The sequence below is a fragment of the Pseudoliparis swirei genome, chromosome 10, assembly GCF_029220125.1.
Source record: "Pseudoliparis swirei isolate HS2019 ecotype Mariana Trench chromosome 10, NWPU_hadal_v1, whole genome shotgun sequence".
NCBI lineage: Eukaryota > Metazoa > Chordata > Actinopteri > Perciformes > Liparidae > Pseudoliparis > Pseudoliparis swirei.
The window spans coordinates 8,834,873-8,857,187 of NC_079397.1; the positions used below are offsets into that span (position 1 = coordinate 8,834,873).

The following is a 22,315-nucleotide window of genomic DNA, read 5'->3' on the forward strand; positions in this document are numbered from 1 at the left end:
TCTGGTTCCATAATTTCATAAATACAACAAACTATAGTTTTTGTTTATATAATATGACTATATATATATATATATATAAAACTTTATACGCTGTGATATCGAATAGCTTTTGCGGGTCCGGACACTTTTTTGTTGTTGTAAAATATGGCCAAATGGCTCTTTGGGTAGGAAAGGTTGCTGACCCCTGCAATAGCCCGTTACCCCCACAGGCTAACAGTCAGACTGATAACCAATGGGGTCCCGGATTGGTTTGGTACAGCAGGAAGTGGTCTTATGAAAACACTGGACAATGTTTTAATGGTGTACAACTTCTGTTCTAGTCAGGTTGCATGAACATAATGTGTGGTACAGTGATTATTTCCACCTATACAGGATAATACCATACTCACTGTTTCTTCACTTTCTACTAAAAATAGTAAAGCTGTGGGTATGTCTTGCCATTGCAGCAGAAGATGAATCTACACATTCATCTTCCATGAAGTCAGTCTAACCGTTAATCCATTGAGTCACATTACAGATTCTGTATCCACCAACTCAGAAAATCCTCGAGTAATTTACCCTGACAGAAAAAAGAAGAAGAGAGAGAGAGAGCTTAGCTTACTACGACCAACTGCTACATACGATTCCCCAGTGCACTGCTGTTCTCCTAGTTTACTGTATAATTAGGTCAACGTTAGCTACCCAAAGGAACTGCGCTCCTCTCTCCCTCCATATAATAGATAGTATATTTACTTTCTATTAAAGTGACTATTTTGGTGATTAATCTCAGCCTCTGAATCTGTCTGTCTCAGCCTTAGAGATAGGGTAAGGAGATGAGTTTCCTCTGTAGGGCTCAGCCTTAGAGATAGGGTAAGGAGATGAGTTTCATCCGTAGGGTGGCCGGACTCAGCCTTAGAGATAGGGTAGGGTGATGAGTTTCCTATGTAGGGCTCAGCCTTAGACATAGGGTAAGGAGATGAGTTTCCTCTGTAGGGCTCAGCCTTAGAGGCAGGGTAAGGAGATGAGTTTCCTCTGTAGGGCTCAGCCTTAGAGGTAGGGTAAGGAGATGAGTTTCCTCCGTAGGGCTCAGCCTTAGACATAGGGTAAGGAGATGAGTTTCCTCTGTAGGGCTCAGCCTTAGAGATATGGTAAGGAGATGAGTTTCCTCTGTAGGGCTCAGCCTTAGAGGCAGGGTAAGGAGATGAGTTTCCTCTGTAGGGCTCAGCCTTAGAGATATGGTAAGGAGATGAGTTTCCTCTGCAGGGCTCAGCCTTAGAGATATGGTAAGGAGATGGGTTTCCTCTGTAGGGCTCAGCCTTAGACATAGGGTAAGGAGATGAGTTTCTTCTTTTGGGTAAGGAGATGGGTTTCCTCTGTCGAGGGGCCGGGCTCGGCTCACTGTTTTTACACATACATCGATACACAAAGATTTTAGGTCAAATATGAGGTGCTATTGTTAAGCTTGTCTACAGATGGCTACAATTCTCGTTTCCTCCGTTTCTAATAATAGAGACACAACACAGCTTCACGTGAATTTCTCAAACACAAATTTGGTTTCATTCGCTTATATGAGAATGTTGCATAATTCGTCTCCACATGAGAGAAGGATAAGCCTTGTGTTGCTGTATGCGTGCTCCCAGGCCAACATGTTTTGACCTTTCTCTTAAGCGCAGCGTCAGCTTCCTTCTCACCTCCCCCATCCTCCCCCAACCAAAGCTGCTCACCCATGACGTTGTCGTCTACTTGCAGAAGGGCTTGGAGCTCTTTCTCTTCCTGCTCTTCATATTTCAGCCCCACTCTGCAGCCAGTAGTCGTCTTCATCATCTACCAGCTTCAGAGCCTTATTTACGCACTTCTGTTGCTTTCTGTCTCTGCCAGGTGGACCAGATCTATAGAACTGTACACGTAGAGCCGAGTTAAGATGTCAGTAACGATACATTGAAGTAGTCTCTGACTCAGTTCCCTGTGGACTCACTGCATAACTCTGCAGATCAGTTATGTTCAATGTCCAGTAATGTCATCAGAGACATTGAGAGTGTATTGGGTTGTATGAGGCAATGTATTTACCCACAGTAGATTACTGTTGGCCATCCAATAATTTTCAGTAAACATCCAAGTATGATTCAATGCAAAAAAAGTATCAAACTTTGTTGTTAAATATTTAAATGTATTCCGACATACAATTCAGTATATTAATATATATCATATAATAATATTCATTATATTATGACATATAAATACCATATATCTATACAATATTAATATTTTATAATATGAATCACACACACATATATATATATATATATATATATATATTATAACAGAGGAAGTGCAGGAAAAGCATATATTTTGTGCAGGTATGTTATTTTACAAATATTCCTGGGTATATATTTAATACCTCCAAAACACAAATATTGTCAGTTTGTAAATATAGTGAATATCATTTTTTGTGGTTCAAGGTGGGTGGGGCCAGGCCCCGGGGCCCTCTATTGGCGAGCTGCCACTGATCAGTTTACAATTAGTCATTAATTGTGATTTTAAGGACAGCTGGATGTGTGTAGTTGGTTTTGTGTGCGTTGGAGTTTTTACAGGATCACAATGCATGCTGATGTGTTTCAGCTGGAAGTGTGTAGAGCCGTGTGTGTCATGTTCTGTCTTCAAAGCTGCAGCATCCTGTTTTCAGTGTTGACTTTTTGTGTTCCCTCAGACTTGAGGCGTATGACGGCAGGTTTCATGGGCATGGCGGTGGCCATCATCCTGTTCGGCTGGATCATCGGCGTGCTCGGCTGCTGCTGGGACCGCGGACTCATGCAGTATGTTGCCGGCCTCCTCTTCCTTATGGGAGGTGAGTCACACACACATACACACACACACTGTTATGCTGTGTGCTGCACATCTTTGGCTTGGCAGGAAACAACTGCACACTGGATTATAATGTGCGATAGATTAGCGCCGTGCCCTAAAGTTACGATAATGAACAGGCAATTAAAAAGTAAATTGTGTTGCAATAAAGGCACAATAAATATTCTAGGTCAGTCTGCAGTGGCTACATCAGGGCAAAGCAGCCTACAGCGTAACAACGCTCCCAAAATGAGGCCAAATTTAGAGCTGCATCTCCAACTGCTTCTACAAGACACAGTGCAAAGTAAAGTAACGTGGATTATTGAAACGACGTGTTCTCCTTTTGAACTGCTGGCCCATAGTTAGAGTTTTGATAATGGATCCTAAATCATTCAAAGATCACCCAGGGGGAGAAGATGCATAGAGACACATTCAGGGTTCGTAGAGTCATGGAAAACCTGGAAAAGTCATGGAATTTTAAAATGGCCATTTCCATGCCTGGAAAAGTCCTTTAATAAAATGTAATCTCAAAATGTTTGGAAAAGTCATTGAAATGTGATATATTCACATGTTAATTTATGCAGTTTGATTCAAAAGAATAAACATTTATATAAATATTTATTATTTTTATTCAAACTATTGTCTCTCATTAATTTGTATCTTTTAAGGTCATACTGTAAGCTTTGGAATTCTCATTGTTAGTTTAAATACGACATTTTCTCATTTTTTCATGTTTGGAGGTATTACTTCATGCACCGAGATTTCACAAAATGTTTGTTCATGAAAATTTGGTTTAAAGTCCTGGAAATCTATTGGTCAACATGTGTATGAACCCTGGTCATCATAGAATGTGTCAGATTTAGATTTCATTGACAGGTTTTTATGTATTTCACTCCTTCGTCATCTCGTTGTGTCTCTGTAGGAACCTTCTGCATCATCTCGCTCTGCACCTGTGTTGCCGGCATCAACTTCGAGCTGTCACGTTACCCCCGTGACCTCTACGGCCTGACGGACGACATCGGCCACGGCTACGGCTGGTCCATGTTCTGCGCCTGGGGAGGACTCGGCCTCACGCTCATCGCGGGCTTCTTCTGCACCCTGGCTCCCTCCGTCCAGCCGGTAGCCCAGTCCACCTGTCCCAAGTCCCGACAGGAGAACGGCACCGTCTGCTGAAGCTGAAGCCGACCGACTGAAAACCAACGAGAGTGATAAAGAAAAAGAAAAAGATGTTCCTTGTTTCCATCCGTCCGCTCATCTCAAAGTCTCTCCGGGACACGGATTTCTCTTTTTTATTTGTGTGTGTGTGTGTGTGAGATGATGATGATCTGGTATCTTGAAAAAAAGAAATATGATCAAAAAATGTGAAGTTCTGTTTGTTTTATTGTTGCGGAGCAGATGAGGAAATAGACCATGTCCAGAGAAAGTTTGGAGGTAATACTTCAAGAGAAGTCACTGGAAGACATTGGAGATGGACAACGGTGTTCAGACTGGGAATTGCTTCCATTACATGGTTCACTGGCATTTTGGAGAACTCAATGAGGAGAACTCAGCAGTGATGGAGGGAAACGTGGTTCCTCTGAGCCTTCTGTGGGATCATTCACGAGGGAATGGACCTGATGTGAAACCGTGTCTGGTCTGGGGTCAGGTTCTGTGGCCATCTGCTAACTTTCAGTTATCCAGCTTTAGGGGTAGGACATGGAGAGGTGAGGAGATCCAGGACCTTCACAGAAGGGACAAACGGGAACTTTTATGTTGGGCCATTTACATTTTGGTCTGATGATCCCATCTGCCATTTAAGATTTGATACATGCGTTCCTCTTTCATTCAAAGTGTATTTTCCTTTTTACTGAAACCGTCATGTGGTGAAAGAAATGTCAACCAAGTGTACGTTCAGGGCAAAGTGTGTGTTCCATTTCTTCCCCTTCTAGTCATAGAGGTGTGTGTGCGTCTGTGTGTGTGTGTGTGTGTGTGTTCACCAACAGCCGAGACCTGGCAGGGGCTGCATTCTCTGAGAGTACATAATCAAGGGGTAAGTCAAGGGTTAAAAAGAGGTCAACTCAAGCCGCGTTCACACCAAAAGCGTATTGCGAATATTCTCAACGCTTTACGAGTGTGAGTTTACTCGCATGAGGGGCGGGGCTTATTTCTGTGTCTTTACTCCGTGGAAACAGTTATCATTTCCTTCATCCAGCACAGAAGAAATAACCACTAGTTCTGCTTTATTCTTGTTGAGGACCTCCAGCCCCATTAGAGCAGCAGTTAGATTCACCAACGGCGGAGCGTCTCAACACTGACCAACAGCGAATATTCGCAACTCGGCGAAAATTTGCATCAAACAGGCTACTCGATGAAAATGTGCGTCATTCGTAACCAGTCGCGTCTGTACGTTAACTTTGCTTATGGGATCTACTCGCGAGAACAATTTGCAACGCTTTTGGTGTGAACGAAGCTTCACAGTCTCAATGTGCATCGACTGAAGAACTAGAGTTAAGTGCTCAATTCTCAAGGCTTCAGACACCAATCATAAGTCAAAACACACATGAGCATGGGATTAAATATCCCTATTCACAGTAGGGGAGATGATCATAATGAAATACGAAAAGGTTGATATGTGGACCGAGATCATTTATAAAAAATAATGCTGAAAAAGCCTCAAACAAAAGCGCATCGATGTGGATGTCGCCTAATTCAGTGGTTTTAATAATTTTATTGTTATCTAGCGACAACTGATAATCAGAACTTCAATTTCTCATTATCTGGGGATAATTCTGTTCTATCCATGCGTGTTTCATTCATTCCTCTGAGCCTTCAAACAGACGAGAGCATAAGTGACAGGTAATAAACTGAGTATATATTAAATTAAATTCAGTTTATTTTGTATAGCCCAAAATCACAAATGACAAACTCCCCCCAGAGGGCTTTACAATCTGCACACATAAGATCCCTGACCTTTGACCTCACATTGCTTCAGGAACCACTGACCTCTCCCAAAAAACTTTTTAACAGCGGGAGAAAAAGTGAAGAAACCTTCAGAAGCAACAGAGGAGGATCTGTCAGGATAAACAGAACTGCAATGCCAACACATATAATAACATAATCTCAACAGTTCTAAAGCCTGAGATAAAGATGAGCATCACAATATACAAAGGGTGAAAGGTGAAATGTGTGTGTCTGACCGCTGTGCTACAGTGCTGTGTAATAGTTAAACGCAAGTTGGCATTATCATCAAACTTGAAGTCCATGATTTTCTTTCAATTGTATAAGGAGAATTTTAAAGTCTGGTTTTAGGTTGAAAAGAGGATTTAATGGGGATGATTCAGTGAAAAGGAAATATGAACCAATGATTTGTTTAAAAAAAGCTCAACTGTTTGAGGCTCTTTTCTATTACATTCTCGATATTTTGATTTAAAAATGCAGTGTTGTCATTTTTTTATTTTTCTAAATGACATTTTATTTGTATATTTGTTTTATCTTCAACGACGTGACTGACAAACAGCGAGAAGCAGCAGCAGCCTCGTGGAGCTGAAGAATGAGAGAATCAACCGTCAATAATGATTTGAAAGAGAGACATTTTTTTCGTCAGCCAAGATCAAATTGTCAGAACTCATAAAAGCGATCATAAAAAGTGATCCATCAACCTTTAACCATAAGTAATGTGTCTGTTGACTAAATAAAATAGGAGGGGGAAAAAGAAAATGTTTCAACTGTTGAATGTAAAATACCAACAAAATAAATCTCATTGGTGTGTTTACTGAAGCTACAGGTCGTGGTGAATGTTGGTGGAGTCAGAAAGAAGAATAAATAAATTGTTTGCATTGAAAGATCAACGGCTAACCAAAAATAGAAACAGTATCCCCCTAGGAATGGAAAAGAACATTTCCCTTTATGAACATCGACATGTACCTTGAGATGCTGAGATCTCTTGATATGAATAAAGAGCTTTATTATGCGCCACTTAATACCGGAAACATTTATATTTCATCTTCACACTCAATGCTGTCAGCCTACTTAGCAAATTAGCAAAAAAAGACAAGGGATTCTTGTTATTTAAAGTATGACGGTATCATTAGTATGACGGTATCATTAGCTCTTATTATCATGTCATTATTGCTGCCTCCTCAACGAGATCGAGTTAATCGGCCGACACTGAAAGCATTTCAGGTTTGTCTCTTTAAAGTTTTATTGGTGAATGTGGCCATAGTTAATTTTTTCAATTCAGTATATCTTGTAGAGCCCAATATCACAAATTATGAATGTGTCTCGATGGGCTTTATAATCTGTACACACACACACACACACACACACACAACATCCCTGACCTTTGACCTCACATCGGGAAAAACTCTCAAGAAATAGAAAAAAAACCTTTATGGGGAAAAAGGTAAGACATCTCCAGGAGAGCAACAGAGGAGGATCCCTCTCCAGGATGGACAGAAGAATATGTCATGCGTACAGATGAACAATAGATATCATGTGACCAGATGAACAATAGATGTCATGTGATCAGATGAACAATAGATGTCATGTGACCAGATGAACGATACACGAGGGCCGTCTGCGCCTGGTTCTGTGTAAAGTTTCTTAAGTTTCACTTCCTGCTCGCGGACCTGGCCCCGCCCCTCAGTGTTGCCAGTTCCGCGGTTTTCCCGCGGAATTGGGCTACTTTTGAAGTGTTGCCGCGGGTTGAATTTTTTGTCCGCTGGTTTGGGTTGATCTATTTTGCATGCAAATTACATGAATATCTTTAAATAAAAATCCATATTTTAAACGAAATAATTTATTTATACCCAAATCCTACCAAACTGACTCCAGATCAGCACATACACACATTTTATTTATGATAATATACTGTATCTAATTACACAAGGCCATTTTAGGACCTAGGTGAAATAACTGTTTCGGGAAAACTGTTTTTAATGCTGCCATACTAAACATTTGGTGTTACTTTGTAGATATTACAATACATTTGGCAATGATAGCAATGCTGTTGGACTTTAAAAGCAGTGTATATGGTTTGGCACGGGCATATTTTGAGTTCTGATATTGGGCTGGTTTTTGGGCTGGTTTTATTGGCCATTGGGCTGGTTTTGTCACACAGACCTGGCAACACTGCTGAGGAGGGGCGGCAGGGTTGCCAGGTCTGTGTGACAAAACCAGGTCCGCGGTTTTCCCGCGGAATTGGGCTACTTTTGAAGTGTTGCCGCGTGTTGAATTTTTTGTCCGCTGGTTCGGGTAGACCTATTTTGCATGCAAATTAAATGAATATCTTTAAATAAAAAGCCATATTTTAAATGAAATAATTTATTTATACCCAAATCCTACCGTAAACTGCTTTTAATGCTGGCATAATAAACATTTGGTGTTACTTTGTAGATATTACAATACATTTGGCAATGATAGCAATGCTGTTGGACTTTAAAAGCAGTGTATATGGTTTGGCACGCGCATATTTTGAGTTCTGATATTGGGCTGGTTTTTGGGCTGGTTTTATTTGGCCATTGGGCTGGTTTTGTCACACTGACCTGGCAACCCTGGTTAGTAGTCTTCGCCGAGGTAAAACAACAATGTCGTCAGTTGAGAACATGAGAAACTTTGTCCACGAGCGGCTGACTGCGGCTGCGGAAGAAATATTCGGAGTTTTTGAAAAAACTATCTTCGAGTACCAGGAAGAGGTCGACCGTCAGCGCAGACTGCTGGACATCGTTTGGAAACCTGAAATAAAGCTACGCAGAACAGGTGTGTGAAATATAGCTCATCCTTTTAATTATTGCTGCAGTCACGTGGATTCATGCAGATGGTCGACAGCAAATGAGAACAGGTTGGTACAATGAGGTGAAGCAGGCAGAGAATATATAACCTACCTTCCACGGTACACTTGCCGTCCATGGAATACGATATATTCCTTTCAACTGTTTTATTTAATTATGTATTTAGAATATAACGTTATAAGAAGTAACATTGTGCTTTCTCTTGATATTCTATTGCACATTAAGCAACTCTCCATTGTGAGGGAGAAGAAGATTGAACAAGTTAAAATATTTGATCCAATACTGATGTTGGTTTTCTCCCCTGGGTTCACACAATTTTACCATCTTGTCCTCGTCCACTGTCAGGATAGCCGGTGTGGTGAATGCTTGGTTTCACTTGTTGTAATTTCATTTTTATCATAAGATTATTACCTATTTCCTTTTGTTCTCTCTCCCTCCAGAGCTCCCAGAGCAACATGTCTGTAAGGATGAGGAGGAAGAAGAGGTTCTCTCTGAGCAGCAGCTCTGTATTCAGGAGAGGAGCTCCAGTCTGGACCAAGAGGACCCAGCGCCTCCACAGACCAAAAAGGAACAAGAGGAACTCTGCACCAGTCCGCAGGGAAAGCAGCTTGAGCTGAAGCAGGAGAAGGAGACCTTCATGTTGACTCCTACTCATGAGGAAACGGACCACAGTGAGCCAGAACCCACAACTGACCACCAGCTCGTAGCTGAGAGCCCAGATCGTAAAGGAAGTGAGCATGAAGACTCTGAATCAACCAGAAATCCAGAGCCAGAACCAAAGAAAATAGATCCCAAAAATAGAAGTCACTGTGACGATGAGAACTTGTTAAAGATTCCCAATGATACTCAAATCGGGAAAGCACTTTTCCAATGTGATACTTGTGGAAAAACATTCAAGTGCAGGTCAGGTTTGTCTACACACCTGAGAACCCACACAGGTGAGAAGCCATTTTCTTGCAAAACATGTGGAAAGAGTTTTGGGCGTAGTGGTAGCTTGAGGGTCCACATGAGAACACACACAGGTGAGAAGCCATTTTCTTGCAAAACATGTTCGAGGAATTTTGGAAAAAGTAGTCATTTGACGGCCCACATGAGAACACACACAGGTGAGAAGCCATTTTCTTGCAAAATATGTGAAATGGATTTTCGATATCGTTATCACTTGAAAAACCACATGACGACACACAGGTGAGAAGCCATTTTCTTTCAAAACATATGGAAAAGATTTTGGACGTAATGATGACTTGTTGGTTCACATGTGGAGAGCCCACTCTGGGTAGAAGCCGTAACTGCAAGAAAACATCATTTGAGGCTACTCTGTTGACGAGGCTCATAAGATCACATACAGACACGTAGCCTTGTGTTTGCAAAATGAAGAAAGAAACCCTCTCTTTGTATCGGTGAGTCAGTAATGTTGACATTAGACAACTTCTGTTTTCTGTCTACCTCATTAAACATGTCCATGTAGTTTGTAATTTTATAAACTTGAAACAATTATCGTTGTTTTGGATTTTAAAAGTGGCCCACAAACAAATTGTAGGTGGTGTGCAACACGGTGCTGTCAAAGAATCAGCCGGAGCAATAGTGAAGAAAAGTGAATGAAAAGTAAGAATCAGTGCTGGAAGGGAAGTGGGCAGCAAAATGCAGTTATTTTTCTTTCCTCTTGTATGTATTCTGATGATAAAGTGATGTGAGGTGATGAATACCAGATTCATGCTGAGGTCTAAAGCTTTAAGTATATTATGTTCATCAAGGCTGCACATGTGTCTCACTGACATGAAGAGAAAAAGTAGTCATAGTGAAGAACTGTTAAGTTATACCATACAAGAGTTGTTTTAATGTTGGAGCTCACAGACTGTTTATTGTTAATTTATGACTTAATACCGTAGCTGATGGTTTGATCAGTGGGGCATCCTCATGTTGAACAAGCTGTGCTGGAATGTAACTGCATGAACTCAAATACTGTAATATTGTACAACGCTGTCCTCAGATGGCTAAGATTTCATTTAAATTCCACACATAGAATCTTGAGCTTAAAAAATTTAAATACATTTGAGGTATATTTGTACTTTTATATTTCTACTTTACTATGTTTTACAGGCAAATGTTGGATTTTTTAAGCCACTCCCTTTTATTTAACAGCTATAGTTAGTTTGCTGATTAAGATTTTTACAAACGAAAATTGATATAGTGCCTTCAATCTGTTTTCTTGTTAAACTATGCATCACTGTGAACCTTGTAAACAATTAAATCGCTCCACCTCAGCATACTGTTGTATTTGTAGACCCATACCATTGACTTTTTTCTTTCATCTCTTGTTGCTGTGAAGACTTGCATATCAAATTCCTGATTGCCATATTGAATTGCATCATTCTGCTATAATAGCTCTGCAGTGCCCTTCTGCTGTCCTCATTCCCAGACAGAAAAACAATACCACCATTGTTCTTTGTCAACACCATATACATGTTTATTATGAGAACAGAAAACTATTAGTTGATTTGGAATAGGACTGATCCCAGTGATGTAATCAGGAGAAGGAGCTCTAGTCTGGACCAAGAGGACCCAGAGCCTCCACAGATTAAAGAGGAACAGGAGGGACTCTGCACCAGTCAGGAGGAAGAGCAGCTTGACTTGAAGCAGGAGACTGAGACCTTCATGTTGACTCCTACTCATGAGGGTGTTTTCCTCCAACAGCTCTTTGGCTGAAAGCAATTGTGTACGATTACAGAGGGTCATTGCTACAGGGTTCCTCCAGCATTACAAAAAATGTTTTTTTATGTTCTATCTTAAATCTTTTTCTTTGAAATAACTCGAAGATATCAGCTGACGTAGAAAGGAGAAAAAAATGTGAAGAGGCGGAAGGGAAAGAAAAAAAACTCGTTTCTAATGTCGGAACTTGACAGTGTGACACCCAGCGGAAGTAAGCAACGGAGTTAGCGGGGACACGATGTAACGTTAGTAGTCTTCGCGGAGGTAAAACAATAACGTCTCATTGCTGTCCGACATGAGACCATCGTTGATGTCCAAAGGGTCTGAGAAGACAAGTACACCAACGACTCCATAGGGTGCTGCATTGATGGCCTGAATGAGACACATGGCATTTGAGGAGGTTCTCTGTGAGCAGCAGCTCTGTATTCAGCAGAGGAGCTTCAGTCTGGACCAAACGGACCCAGAGCCTCCACAGATTAAAGAGGAACAGGAGGAACTCTGCACCAGCCAGGAGGGAGAGCAGCTTGAACTGAAGCAGGAGACTGAGACATGTTGGCTGTGTCTACTACCGCACACTTCACGAAGTACACTGCAATGCAGTGCACTACATTTCAGTGCACTGCATTGCAGTGCACTGCGTCGCTGATGAAGTGCTGTCTCAAATGGAACACTTAACCGTTCACCACTTGGCGGAAGTGACGGACGCAAATCTGTTCACGGCACCCGCGAAATTAAGCCGGGAGTGACGTATGCAAATCTGCTTGCGATACCCTAACCCTTAAAGTGACCAAATGAATGCACTTCTTGCCCTCTTGTTGTCCCTTGTTTACCCCTTTCTCCACCCCATGTGGAAACTGCGATACCTCCACAATCGCGGCAGGAGCCTCCGCCTTCTGGCTGAAGTCGAGATGGTATATGTAAATTTAATTGTGATTTTGCCTTACCTTCACAGCATAGCTTCATGTAGTAGTTGCAATTAAATTCTCCTCGCTAGGTATGCTAAATTCTCAATTATCTTTGTCAGAAGTAGCCTTCTTCTTTGCAATCCACATACACACCATATGGAAATTAAACATGACAAATCTGTACATGTTTGTCCCTAGATTCAATTAGTTTTAAGAATTATCCACTGAAATGATAGTCATCATCTGCTTGAATTCACACAGTAATAGGCCTACTTTGACTGACTGTACTTTTATACACATCTCTGTTGTAGTGAAGTTTACCCTGATACAGGAATCAATTAGCAATTGAACACACAGGCATATTAATTATTGTTACAAACATGCATCAATTCTAATATAAATCAGAAAACGCAATAAAAGACTACAAAACCTCAATGACAACATTTTATTGATAAAATGACTTGCATATTAATATAATCTTCCCTTCCCTGCGCTTCGCCCGTCTAGCTGGGTCGGCAGCCTTCAGCAGAGTGGTGGGGGCTATTTATGGCTGCCACGTTAGAGTGAAGCCCCCAGCGGAGGATGCTGCCTGCTATTTTAACAGGAAGCTTTTTCATTCCATCCAGCTGCAGGCCATCTGTGATTATAAGTGCAAATTCATAGATGTGTGTGTGGGCTACCCAGGCTCAGTGCATTATGCCAGGGTCCTGAATAACAGCCCCATCTTCTATGAGCAGTCATCCCCTCCACCAGGATACTGTATCCTTGGGGATGGTGGCTACCCCTGCCTGTCCCAACCCATCTGCCTCATGACCCCCTTCAGGCAGCCTGTCCACCTCCAAGCTACAACTCCTGCCTGTCAAAGGCGAGGTGTGTTGTGCAGAGGTCCTTTGGGATACTGAAGACGCGATGGCGGTCCATCTTCTTAAAGGCCCTGGAGGTGGATGTGAGGTTTGTGCCAGAGGTCATTGGAGCCAGATGCAGATGTCGGGAGGGCAGCAGAGGACCAGCACCAGCACCTCCAGGAAACGTCTCTGGGGCAGGAAACAGAAATAGGATAGCCATTCAGTGCTATGTCCCAAACCACGATTACATTTAAATTAATACATACTCGACATTAAAAAAACACAACGATGATTGAAAGCTACAATTATTTCTAGAAGGACAAGCTTAGATAGCTATCGTAAACGGTATTAATTATCGGGCGGCGTGTGGCCAAACGTTCACGGTGTCATGTTAACCCGTTATTAAACTGAGCATATCCATTGTTAATCCATAATTAAAATTGCTATTTCGATTGGTTAACGTTGTTTAACACTGTCCGATGACTGACATAGCCATCTGTCGTCGGACTTGCCGCTGGAGCCCGCCACCTGCCCCCGCTCGTCAAGCGAAAAGTGTCCGATAAAAGTGCACCTTCGTCGGACTGGCTAGCTTATCATAACTGCCATGCAGATCCAATGGCATCTAATGCTACCTAGGTATGCTAACTGTCGGTATACATCATAAACATCGTTAACTCCACCAAATACTCATGTCGCTGGCTTTAATCTGAGAATGGCATGTTAGTAGTACATTTTAATACCAGTAAATGTTTAATTACCGCTGATACTTGTTTAATTACCGCTGATACTTACATGTACGGTCTGTCGCTCCGTGGTCTACCACTTGTTCTACCGTAGCCATCTCGTCCGCCATTGTTTTAGAAATAAAATGAAAAGCTGGCGAAAGGGCTCCTCCTCTTCCGCTACGTCACCAAGATGGCGGCCGCTTAGTGCGAGTAGTGTCCATCGTTTTACACTACATTTTTGGCCCGTTTGCAGTGCACCATCCGGGTACTTTCAGTGCACTGCATTTTGCTGGTTTTGTCAGTGTGGCGCACTTCGAGCACTTCGAGCACTGAAAGTCAGTGCTCGAAGTGCTCAAGTGCGCGGTAGTAGACACAGCCGTTGACTCCTACTCATGAGGGTGTTTTTCTTCATTTGCTCTCTTGCTGATAATTGTTTACAGGGTCCTTGTTACTTTTATCTACCGGCTAAAGTTGTATTTTTTATGTTAAATGATTGTCTTTGAAATAACTCAAACATCAGTTGACGTAGAGAGGAGAGAAAAAATATATTAAAAAGGCGGAACCAAAATAACAACTCGTATCCAACGTCGGAACTTGACAGTGTGACACCCAGCGGAAGTTAACGGAGTTAGCGGGGGAAAGATGTCACGTTAGTCATCTTCGCGGAGGTAAAATAATAATGTCGTCAGTTGAGAACATGAGAAACTTTGTCCACGAGCGGCTGACTGCTGCTGCGGAAGAAATATTCGGAGTTTTTGAAAAAACTATCTTCGAGTACCAGGAAGAGGTCGACCGTCAGCGCAGACTGCTGGACATCGTTTGGAAACCTGAAATAAAGCTACGCAGAACAGGTGTGTGAAATATAGCTCATCCTTTTCATTATTGCTGCAGTCACGTGGATTCATGCAGATGGTCGACAGCAAATGAGAACAGGTTGGTACAATGAGGTGAAGCAGGCAGAGAATAAATAACCTACCTTCCACGGTACACTTGCCGTCCATGGAATACGATATATTCCTTTCAACTTTTATTTAATAATTTCTTTAGAATATAACGTTATACGAAGTAACATTGTGCTTACTCTTGATATTCTATTGCACATTAAGCAACTCTCCATTGTGAGGGAGAAGAAGATTGAACAAGTTAAAATATTTGATCCAATACTGATGTTGGTTTTCTCCCCTGGGTTCACACAATTTTACCATCTTGTCCTCGTCCACTGTCAGGATAGCCGGTGTGGTGAATGCTTGGTTTCACTTGTTGTAATTTCATTTTTATCATAAGATTATTACCTATTTCCTTTTGTTCTCTCTCCCTCCAGAGCTCCCAGAGCAACATGTCTGTAAGGATGAGGAGGAAGAAGAGGTTCTCTCTGAGCAGCAGCTCTGTATTCAGGAGAGGAGCTCCAGTCTGGACCAAGAGGACCCAGCGCCTCCACAGACCAAAAAGGAACAAGAGGAACTCTGCACCAGTCCGGAGGGAAAGCAGCTTGAGCTGAAGCAGGAGAAGGAGACCTTCATGTTGACTCCTACTCATGAGGAAACGGACCACAGTGAGCCAGAACCCACAACTGACCACCAGCTCGTAGCTGAGAGCCCAGATCGTAAAGGAAGTGAGCATGAAGACTCTGAATCAACCAGAAATCCAGAGCCAGAACCAAAGAAAATAGATCCCAAAAATAGAAGTCACTGTGACGATGAGAACTTGTTCAAGATTCCCAATGATACTCAAATCGGGAAAGCACTTTTCCAATGTGATACTTGTGGAAAAACATTCAAGTGCAGGTCAGCTTTGTCTACACACCTGAGAACACACACAGGTGAGAAGCCATTTTCTTGCAAAACATGTGGAAAGAGTTTTGGACTTAGTGCTAGCTTGAGGGTCCACATGAGAACACACACAGGTGAGAAGCCATTTTCTTGCAAAACATGTTCGAGGAGTTTTGGAAAAAGTAGTCATTTGACGGTCCACATGAGAACACACACAGGTGAGAAGCCATTTTCTTGCAAAACATGTGGAAAGGATTTTCAATATAGTTATCACTTGAAAAGCCACATGAGAACACACACAGGTGAGAAGCCATTTTCTTGCAAAACATGTTCGAGGAATTTTGGAAAAAGTAGTAATTTGACGGTCCACATGAGAACACACACAGGTGAGAAGCCATTTTCTTGCAAAACATGTGAAAAAGATTTCCGACGTAATTCAGCCTTGTTGGTTCACATGAGAAGAGCCCACTCTGGGGAGAAGCCGTGACTATGAGACCTGTGGGAAAACATACTTTGAGGCTATTCCATTGACGAGGCTTATAAGATCATACATACAACAAAATACCACCGTTATTCTTTGTCAACATCCACTACATGTTAATTATGAAAACAGGTATTTGCCATGAGAACAGAACTTTTCGGACACCACCAAACATGTAAGAGCTGGTAGTTGATGTTCTAAAGAAACCAAAGACTGTTTTTTTTCCTTTATAAATGCATGACAATAAAATGGATTGTACTGTGTTTTATTGAGGTGGATAATGTCTCATGTCATTAGCGATCATTATTTCAATTACACACGCACAAGTCATGAAATGGATATTTTGGACTTGGTCAGCAGTCTGACCTGGCTCACCACTCCCTCTGATAACTCATCAGATTGGACGAGTTTTTCAACTCTTCATGGTTGAAGATGTCCAGTTTCACGTCACGGGAAAAATCCTGATGCAACAAGAAATTAAGACAAAATAATGTTCCACTGCAACTTCGCTGCGTCATAACACCAGATTTTATGAGGAAAACCAATAATTGTATTGAAAGAGTTGGTGTGTCATTGGAAATCATATATTTGTCATGCTTAGCCTTAGCAGAAATGTGAAGTATAAATGAACTCTTTGATGGTGTTTCTTTTCGAATTTTAACGGGTTAACTGCTTAATAATGCTGCGGGATCAACTTTAAATGCAGCTAATGCCTGCATTGTCTGGCAGACACCCAAACACCTGCACCGGCCTTAGATGAAAGACAATAGTAGCATGTTTGTTTTGAATGAAACCAACCAAGATCTTAAAGAAAGAAGATGGATGCTGTTGAGCGCATGTAAAAGGTGTATATAAAAAACGCTTTATATTCAAATGAATCCATCCATTATCAATACCGCTTCATCCTCATTAGGGTCGCGGGGCGCTGGAGCCGATCCCAGCTGACATAGGGTGAAGGCAGGGGACACCCTGGACAGGCCGCCAGTCCATCTCAGGGCACACATAGAGACAGACAAGCATTCACACCTATGGGCAATTTGACATCAATTAACCTGCTGCATGTCTTTGGACTGTGGGAGGAAGCCGGAGAACCCGGAGGGAACCCACGCTGCCACGGGGAGAACATCCAAACTCCACACAGAAGGACCGACCCGACCGAGAATTGAACCCGCGGCCCTCTTGCTGTGAGGCGACAGTGCTAGCCACTACACCACCGTGCAGCTCATATTCAAATGAATGCCCATTAAATTCATGTAAAACTAAGTCAACCTGTTGTTGAAAACAGATGTTGGTTTGAACCCTGGACCGCCAACGTTGTAGGTACAGTTGAACGCTCCCTCCCATGAAACGAGAGCTGCTGTTCCACCTAGCTCACTGAAAGGATCAATGGAACCACAAGCCAGAATTCATTCATAACCAAACCCATTTGGGAATGTATTAATCCCACAAGCAGACGTGTCTCATCACAAACCAGATTAGCCTGTAGGCATCCTCAAATCCGATTAGTTGAATTGGAATAGGAGGAATCCCAGTGATGTCCTCGACTGGAATTATGTAGGTTTCCTCTGCAAAATAATTTTGAAGTATTTATTGGAAAATTCAATTTAAATGACCAGATTAGATCTTTGTTGGGCTCTTTGACGCTGTTGTAAAAGTCCCTCTCTGGATTGTATTGGAGTCAAAGTGCAGCGGTAGTAGAATAAACACACAATACCTGGTTACCTTTGGCAGCCAGGTAGGGTGTGAGCATGTCTCCATAATGAGTGTTAAAAGAACCTCTCTCCACACCAGACGGCGGCATGTACCAGGAGTGAGGATACGTCTCATTGCTGTCCGACATGAGACCAAAAGGACCCAGAGCCTCCACAGATTAAAGAGGAACAGGAGGAACTCTGCACCAGCCAGGAGGGAGAGCAGCTTGAGCTGAAGCAGGAGACTGAGACCTTCATGTTGACTCCTACTCATGAGGGTGTTTTCCTTCATTTGCTCTCTTGCTGATAATTGTTTACAGGTTCATTGTTACTTTTATCTACCGGCTAAAGTTGTATTTTTTATGTTAAATGATTGTCTTTGAAATAACTCAAACATCAGTTGACGTAGAGAGGAGAGAAACATTTTTTTTTTTAAAGGCGGAAACAAAAAAACAACTCTTATCCAACATCGGAACTTGACAGTGTGACACCCAGCGGAAGTAAACAACGGAGTTAGCGGGGAAAAGATGTAACGGTTTTGCCGCGGAATTGGGCTACTTTTGAAGTGTTGCCGCGTGTTGAATTTTTCGTCCGCTGGTTCGGGTAGACCTATTTTGCATGCAAATTAAATGAATATCTTAAAATAAAAAGCCATATTTTTAATGAAATAATTTATTCATACCCAAATCCTACCGTAAACTGCTTTTAATGCTGGCAAAATAAACATTTGGTGTTACTTTGTAGATATTACAATACATTTGGCAATGATAGCAATGCTGTTGGACTTTAAAAGCAGTGTATATGGTTTGGCACGCGCATATTTTGAGTTCTGATATTGGGCTGGTTTTTGGGCTGGTTTTGTCACACTGACCTGGCAACCCTGCTCCTCAGCGCGTGCTCTGCTCTCGGCATCATGTCGGATCACGGAGCAGCTCTACAGAAGCCCTGAAGGCGCGGACCTCCATGAAAACCGTGAGTTTGATGCTTGTTCTCGTTCCTAATGTTTCGTTACACGGTGACTCTTCATACCATGTGTACATGTATTGCTTCTAGACACAGCGCTGTGCTGTAACGGAACGAGCTAACGGTCGCGCGCAGGAAACGAGCAGCTAACAGCACACGCTGCAAAGTCAAGTGAAACCGACCTGAGACCAGCCTTCTGTTATCTAATTACTTCCAAAGTCAAGTGAAACCGACCTGAGACCAGCCTTCTGTTATCTAATTCCTTCCAAAGTCAAGTAAAACCGACCTGAGAACAGCCTTCTGTTATCGAACTACGGTTAGCTACTAATACATCATTTACACATTGTGGTTTTTTTTACAGTTACAATTAGTTTAATGGGATTTGGATTTTTTTTTAACTGATGTTTTATCATTATCATACTGTCACACTGAATACGGGTATTATGCTCAACAAAGTGATGTTTTGTGTACTTTTTGGAACAAGGGGGATTTTCTCATCTCCTGCGTCGTGAATATATATAATATAGAGAATGTATTCTCTATATTACATATATATAGAGAATATATATAATATAGAGAGCATGATTAACAGAGAGAGCGAGAGAGAGAACTATGTTATAACTATAGTAGAGCCTCGTGCACATTATGAGCTCTTCTGTTGTCCTGCAGAGACTTAATGCTTGTGATTTCAATTCAATTTCAATTCAGTTTATTTGTATACCCCATTTTCACAAATTAGAAATTTGTCTCAGAGTGCTTTACAATCTGTACATAATAGACATCCCTGTCCCAAAAACTCACATCAGATCAGGAAAAACACCCAAACAACCCTTCACGGGGGGAAAAAAGTGAAGAAACCTTCAGGAGAGCAACAGAGGAGGATCCCTCTCCAGGATGGACAGGTGCAATAGATGCCATGTGTACAGAATGAATCATTATACACAAATCAAAACACAGTAACAACACAATCAATGAATCTGACAGATTGTATGAATAGTTGGTAGTAGGCATATTCCACGATCCAGACCTCCATGATCCATCAGGCAGATAGGATCGATGACGTCTCATAGGGTCCGATGACCCTATGAGACGTGAAGTCAAAAGGACTCCGGGGAGAAAGCAGAGTTATGTGCAATAGAGAGATGCAAATTCTTCCACAAGGAGGGAGAAAAGAGGAGAGAGGTGCTTAGTGTATCCTAAATGTCCCCCAGCAGCCTATAAGCCTATAGCCAGGGGTGCACTCAGAGTGTGCACCCCTGGCGGTGAAATTTATTTTATTATAATTGTGAAATCAAAGTGTTCCACCGACATCCGACAATATGACCTTGTAGTGCCAACAAGTGATCGTCACCCCAAAACTCATTCCCCTGGCATGCTCCATATATAGGCTGTCTAACCTCACCACAGCTGGATCAGTTATAACATGTATGTCTGTGGTAATGACTCATCAGGCATGTATGTGATTACAGGTTTCTGGTGTTTATACATAACTGTCATGTCAGATTTCACTTTAAACTGCAAATACTTCCGTCGACACAATTGTGATTATTCAATTACAAGAATTGTTTCACGTAAGACTTACTGTAGTGGCCATTTGTCTTTAGAAATCAAATAAAAATATAAATCAAATTGCCACTGACGCACCGTGGGTTTCGGAGTTGACGCAGCCAAAAAGAAAGCAATGTCCATTTCCGTATGTTATTATTCTGATAATTTATTTCCTAAACAAACAAAAAAACAAAACAAAATGCTGACACTGCCTCTCTGTGCTGGTAAAAAAAAAAAACATAGGCCGCCCTGGTGCATGCTGGTCCTGTGCCTACCCACATCTACATATAACCACAGGTGCCCAGTGTTACCCAATCAGTGAACCTAAAACTAAATATATTTCAACAACAATCATAATTAACTAAATTAAAATTATCATAAGAAAAAACTCTTCTAACATATCGAAATATAACCTAAATAAGCAATGATTAATCAATATTACTTTACAATTAAATACAAATGTTAAAATAAATAGCTCCAACATTTACCTTTGCTTTTACCACAGAATGTCTAGAAATAACAACGTTGGACTCACACAGGTTATTACATCACATTGTTACAGTTGTATTGCATTGAGATCAAATTAGTTTTAGTAATACTGAATCACGTGTCAACTTTTAAAATATAGTATCCAGTATTTCCCCTACCATTCTATCAGGGTGGCGGCCCGCCACCCTGACATTTTCTCGATCGCGCCATATTACAGCAGAACACTGGTATCTTTTACATGCAAGCCGATATTGTAATTGAAATGGGTAGTGTGGTAGAATATTTAGCCTCGTACTTTTAGACCAGACATAGATCGTGTTACTATAATGCAGCTTATAAGACCACAACATTTGAGTCTCGGTCAAAATGGGATAATAGCTGCTCAGGCGATACATAAATGATTCATGTCGTCATTTTAATTACATCAAATTCAACCACGACCATGAAATACAGAGTCCTGTGACATGTGGGATGCTGAATTTGGACTGAATGTGTGTCTTGTGCTTACAGGAGGATGGAGCATGCTTTTCATCCACTGGTGGCAGCTCTGAATGCACAGGTGAGAGAGGAGACAGCCAGGTGGTTGTATATTGAGGTTTGTAGAAAGTTGTTTGTAAAAGTTTATAATATTGTACTGAATACTTCTGGGTGTTATTGGCGTCATTAATCGTAAACCATTTTTAAAGTTCTCATCCTCTGTAATATATTTGCAGGCGCTGATGACCCTGACCAGAAGGAAGAGGTAGGATGTTTTGGATGTTTTGGGTTCTTAATTGACAGTTAATCTGCTCGACTGTGTAACTAGAATATAAATAAAAACAATGCTACAGTTTTCATTTCTTACAGACAGACTACAGCTAGTTAATCACACATAATGAACTTAAATTGTTACTACAGTGTATCCCACTGAATTAGATTATGTTCTAAGTATTCACGAGACTTAACGTAATACCAGATTGAACAGGTCGGTTTACACCGACTAGGATGTACGTGGTGGTCTCGAAGTCTTTCAAGTCCCTAAAACAAAAGTAAATGACTGCACCCCCCCCCCCCCCCCACATTATTGATGACAAAGTCCTGCCTCTCGCACCTTATTGCTTTTATAATACTGTTTCGTGCGACATTATAAGTAGTAAGTAAATAGTAAGCTGCCTTTCAGCACAAAATAGTTGTTGCCACTAAAACGTTGTGTATCGCATTTCAGTAGCCGAGAGAAAATAGTTCCCGGCTGTTTTGTCTGTTGCATAGCAACAGTCCGAATCTGTGAATATCTTTCCAACTTTACCGAACTTTGTTTCGTCGTGTCACTGACGTCTCCGGGTTTTTACAACGCCATCACAAACATTGATTGCGGACGTGAACGCGCGTCATCAAACACCAGCACCGACTCAACGGTCAGACGTAACTGCTGACCCCCGAGTCCCTTTCCATTGCGCACAGTGCCATAGAAATCACACCGCAGTATTTCATTCGTAGCGTCTCTGGTTCTGGTCTTCAGGTCTAGTTACTGGTTTCTCTTCGCACTCGTTGGTGAAGCAGTTCAGTGCCCACTTTGTTTGGCTGACAGTGTTTGTTTTCGTTGCGCAACACTTCATAGGTCTC

At 41.7% G+C, this 22,315-nt stretch overlaps 2 protein-coding genes and 1 long non-coding RNA gene across 3 annotated transcripts in view; 2 read left to right on the forward strand and 1 right to left on the reverse strand.

Moving 5' to 3' along the window:
* Positions 1-6,576, forward strand: part of tmem178bb (transmembrane protein 178Bb) — a 29,552-nt gene extending 22,976 nt beyond the window's left edge. Inside the window, exons 5-6 of the mRNA XM_056425333.1 lie at positions 2,687-2,824; positions 3,743-6,576. Coding sequence (XP_056281308.1) covers positions 2,687-2,824; positions 3,743-3,993 — 389 coding nt within the window. The 3' untranslated portion in view covers positions 3,994-6,576. The remainder of the gene's footprint in view (positions 1-2,686; positions 2,825-3,742) is intronic.
* Positions 6,577-8,345: 1,769 nt separating this feature from the next.
* Positions 8,346-16,285, forward strand: LOC130200727 (oocyte zinc finger protein XlCOF22-like). Its single transcript, XM_056425227.1, has 3 exons — positions 8,346-8,556; positions 9,029-9,526; positions 15,094-16,285. Exons 1-3 carry the CDS (start codon positions 8,385-8,387, stop codon positions 16,026-16,028), a joined length of 1,605 nt encoding a protein of 534 aa, XP_056281202.1. The 5' UTR covers positions 8,346-8,384; the 3' UTR covers positions 16,029-16,285.
* On the reverse strand, positions 12,633-14,143 carry LOC130200728 (uncharacterized). Its single transcript, XR_008833066.1, has 2 exons — positions 13,840-14,143; positions 12,633-13,236 (listed from the first exon to the last, which is right to left on the reverse strand). It is a non-coding gene; the product is annotated as an uncharacterized LOC130200728 (long non-coding RNA).
* Positions 16,286-22,315: the final 6,030 nt, after the last annotated feature.